This window comes from Pteropus vampyrus, unplaced genomic scaffold (genome assembly GCF_000151845.1).
Source record: "Pteropus vampyrus isolate Shadow unplaced genomic scaffold, Pvam_2.0 Scaffold253, whole genome shotgun sequence".
Lineage (NCBI taxonomy): Eukaryota > Metazoa > Chordata > Mammalia > Chiroptera > Pteropodidae > Pteropus > Pteropus vampyrus.
The window spans coordinates 136,815-140,675 of record NW_011889034.1 but is presented as its reverse complement, the minus strand read 5'-3'; the positions used below and the strand labels follow the sequence as shown (position 1 = coordinate 140,675).

Sequence of the window (3,861 nt, the reverse complement as noted above, 5' to 3'; positions counted from 1 at the left end):
CGGCGCCCCACAACGCGCCCAGTCCCCACAGCTCTCGGAGCCAACACGCCATGCCCGTGTGCAGACGGGGGCTGCGCCAGGACACGCATGCGCGGAGGGGCAGGCAGCGCGGGCGTCCTACCTGCACGGCCCCGATGGCGATCACACACATGCAGAACAAGAAGATGCCCAGAGGCACCTCGGGGAAGGTCACCATTAAGGAAAACTGCAGCCAGAAAACACAGAGCACGGCCTGGAGGCCCACCAGCCTCCGTCCCCCCAGCTGAGTGTGCTGGAGGCGGTGGCCGGGGGCCCGGGGCCTCCTCCCTCCAGAGCAACTCCGTGGCATGCTTGAGCTGAGGCTGGGCTCACGGAAACCCAGGCCCCAATTCTGGACGCACAGAGTCAGTGGGGGACAAGGGTGTGGGGGCCACACACTGCGGTAAGCCTGGGATGGCTGAGGGCAGGTAGGGGCATGGAGCGGACACCTTCTCCACCCAGCTTGGGAACCCCAGGGAACATCCCTCACCAGGCAGATACGACTGCCACCTGGAACCCCTTCTCTTCCCAGCTGTGCAGCCCAGGCCCACCCAGTCGTCAGCGTCCCTGAGGAGGGACCGTCTTGGGCTGTGAGCCCCCTCGCCTGGCGGGGGCCCCGGGGCCCTCAGTGAGGCCTGGGAGGTCACAGCACTCACTGTGAACGGGAGGAAGGTGATGGTCATCATGCAGGCCTGGGATGGAGGAGAGACGGCCAGCAGGTCACTCCAGGCTGGTCGTCTCACCTGCCCGCCAAGAGCCTTGAGGGGCCGGGTGGGGACAGGACGCTGGAGAAGCCCAGCATGCGCTTCCACCCCCGGGGGGCGGGACTCCACACCCCGTCTCCGCAAAAACGAAGGGGAACTCACCAGGTTGAGCAAGGCCAGCGTGTCGTCGATTTTCCCAACAACCTGGAACAATCTATGGTCAAAGAGAAACAGGAAAAGACGCACGTCAACAAAACATGGTTAACGGCATTAAACATTGACGTTCTCCAGTGTTTTCTGATGAAATGTCACAATATATCATTTTAAACCAAATTTCACTATCTAGTGTGCGAAGGCCAGAGAATACTGAAACATGAAGAAAATGTCTCTGGAGACTGCCATGCTAACACTTCCAAGTGTCCCCCGTCACCTTCCTACCCACTTACAGCCACTGCTCCGAACAGCGCCGGTCTGCACCGACGGATGTGCCAGGAAGCTGCGTGGTGGCTGACCACGCTCCTTGCAGCCGCCGCCACAAAGGGGCTCCCCTGGCCACGCACGAGACCAGAAACCTGAAGGCTGAGCACCAGCCTACGGCAAAACTGTTTTCCAGGCCTCACGTTCAAAATCACTTTTAGAAAGGGAAACCCGTTCATCTGTTACACGTGGAGCCCGCGGGAAGGGCCCGCTCCACACAGTCCTGCGTGCTGAGGAAGGCGGAAGCGAGCTTAGCGGAGCTCCCCAAGCGGCTCAGGACCTGGAACAGCTTTGCCGAGGCCCCGCCTCCTCGCCAGGCCCTTCAGGGGGTCTCCCTCAGGGTCCTGGCCCCTCTGCAGACTGGCCTTCTTCTGAGCTAGGCTCAGCTAGGCACAGTGGGGGCCTCGGGGGGCCGGCACTCAGGGCGGTGCACTTCTCCCAAGTCAGAGGAAGGGACCATGTCCGCCGTGGCCAGCGAGGAGCACAGGGGAGGCCAGGCGGGAATCTGCCGCTCCCAGAGGCGGACTCAGCAGTGAGTGTGGCCGATGAACCAGCCCGCCAACAGGCACAAGTGGCCCTGTCCTCCCGCTGGGCTGCTGGGTTGCTGGGTTGCCTAGCTGGACCAGCAGCCTGCACAATCACCAGCAGGACCAGACAAGAGGCCAGCTGTCACCTCTCTCCGTAAACAAGGGAGGTGGGAGAGAAAAGCCATCCCTGAGCCTGTCCCATCAGGAACCATCACTTTGCTGAAAGCACTGGACACTTTCAATGCACGTGCCAGAGCCCAAGCCTGTGGGTTTTCCTGCACCCTCGGCACCCTGGCCGGGAGCCGGGAGCATTTCCTTACCGAGGGTGTCCCGCCCCACCGCTCTCTGGGTGCCCCAGTTGGGTCTTGGGTCCCCTACAACTCGGGGGCCCTGTTTCCTTAGGATCCAAAGAAACCTCTTGCTCTTTAAGGGAAAGCTCAGGTCCCAGGGCTCAGGTCCTGTGGCCTCGTCCTCCTGGCCAGAGACTGAGGACAACAATGGAGGGCTGTGCCTCCGACTCCCACCCCCGTACCGCGGCACAGGGAGCAGAGAGTGTCAACTTGCACCCCCGCCCTGTGCCCTCGTCGGCTCCAGCAGGTAGTAACCCAGACCACCGTGCACGTCACCCTGTTTCGTCAGGCCCGTGAACCAGTGGTCCCAACCTTTCTGGCACCAAGGGCCGGTGCCCCTATGAGAGTCTAATGCCTGAGGATGTGAGACGGAGCTGAGGCGGTGATGCTGGCGCTGGGGAGCAGCTGCAAACACAGATGACACTTTGCTCGCTGGCCCGCCCTCACTTCCTGCTGTGGGGCCCGGTTCCTACAGGCCACGGACTGATACAGGTCCATGGTCTGGGGAGTGGGCATCTCTCCTATAAATGGTAAGCCCTGCCATTGCTGTATGCACAGGAGGAAGAGGAGGCTTGGAATGAGGACTCTGGTGAGGGGCAGGGAGGGGCACAGCCCAGGAAGTGAGGGGCTACTTGACACCCCAAGAAGGTTGTGGGTACTGGGAGTGCGTGCTTTCTGCTGCGCTGACCCCGGCCGGGTGGGGCTTGCAGTCCCCAGGCTTACGCACTGAAGGCAGGCCTGGCCAGACCCGCACCTCGTGTGAGCTGCCCAGGCCACGGTCACGATGAGAAACGTCATCAGGTAGACAGCAATCCTGGTTGCTAGAAGTTTCTGTACACTCTTGTCAAACTGCTGAAGTAGAAGGGCACAGCGTCAGCCAGCTGCACTCCATGGCGGCTCCAGTGGGGATAGGGCTTTCTTGAGCCCAGCAGGGTCCCTCTGAGGGGAGCTCCAGAACAGAAGAACCGGCACCGGGCCTCAGGCACCGTGTGGGGTGCTGGCTGCCCAAGCCAGGTCCCACCTGCTTTTCTATTAATTCTCACCAAAACCCTGCGAGAAGCATCGTTATCGCCTTCCCAAATGAAAAGGCCAACTCTGAGCAGTCCCCACCACTACTGAAGGCAGCCGGGCCACGCACGCTAGTAGGGGTGGGACCGCACCCAGGCAGAGGTGTGGTAGGCCCTGCACCGCACCCCCTCACCCCTCTGCCTCGAGGATGCCCCATCCACACGCCAGGAGGCACCCGGGGATGTCGACTGTCCTCCAGAGTCATGTCCAGCTTCTAACTGTGTCACCATTTAACTTACAGAGCAGAAACATTCCAAGTTGGCTCTAAATGAAAACTGCTTTAGAACACCGTCCCCACTCACCTCCATGACAAAAACCACACGTGTCCCTGTGCGCCCAGGAAGCCCAGGCAGGAGCATCTCCCCTGGAGGCCATCAGCCACTGGGCCTGCTTGTCAGGCAGGCAGGCCACCCTCTCCGCCGAGCACCCTGCGAGGGCTGCTCCAGGGGCAGCAGGCTGAGGCGCCTCACCATGACTTGACGCCTGGCAGGCCTATGCACGTTCATTCTCAGCCCGCCCCTGAGAGGCAATGCCTCTGTCCGCAGGCCAGGGTCTCCCCAGCCAGGTTTGGGCTCGTGGACCCTCACCCGCACACCGGATTTTGCAGACTGTGCTCAAGTACCTGTTCTGGGGAGATCTGCGTGTGGGTCACAGGCAGGATCTGTGGGAACAAAGACAAAGGGAACCAAGATACTCCTTGGGCACTGACTGTTCCTC

At 61.4% G+C, this 3,861-nt stretch overlaps 1 protein-coding gene across 1 annotated transcript in view; it reads right to left on the bottom strand.

The window, feature by feature from the left end:
* The window catches only part of TMEM175 (transmembrane protein 175), a 12,511-nt gene that overhangs the window by 3,743 nt on the left and 4,907 nt on the right, over positions 1 to 3,861 (bottom strand). The window contains exons 5-8 of the mRNA XM_023520227.1: positions 2,831 to 2,928; positions 885 to 936; positions 675 to 710; positions 50 to 205 (exon numbers count right to left, since the gene is read on the bottom strand). Of these exons, the coding sequence (XP_023375995.1) occupies positions 50 to 205; positions 675 to 710; positions 885 to 936; positions 2,831 to 2,928 (342 nt within the window). The remainder of the gene's footprint in view (positions 1 to 49; positions 206 to 674; positions 711 to 884; positions 937 to 2,830; positions 2,929 to 3,861) is intronic.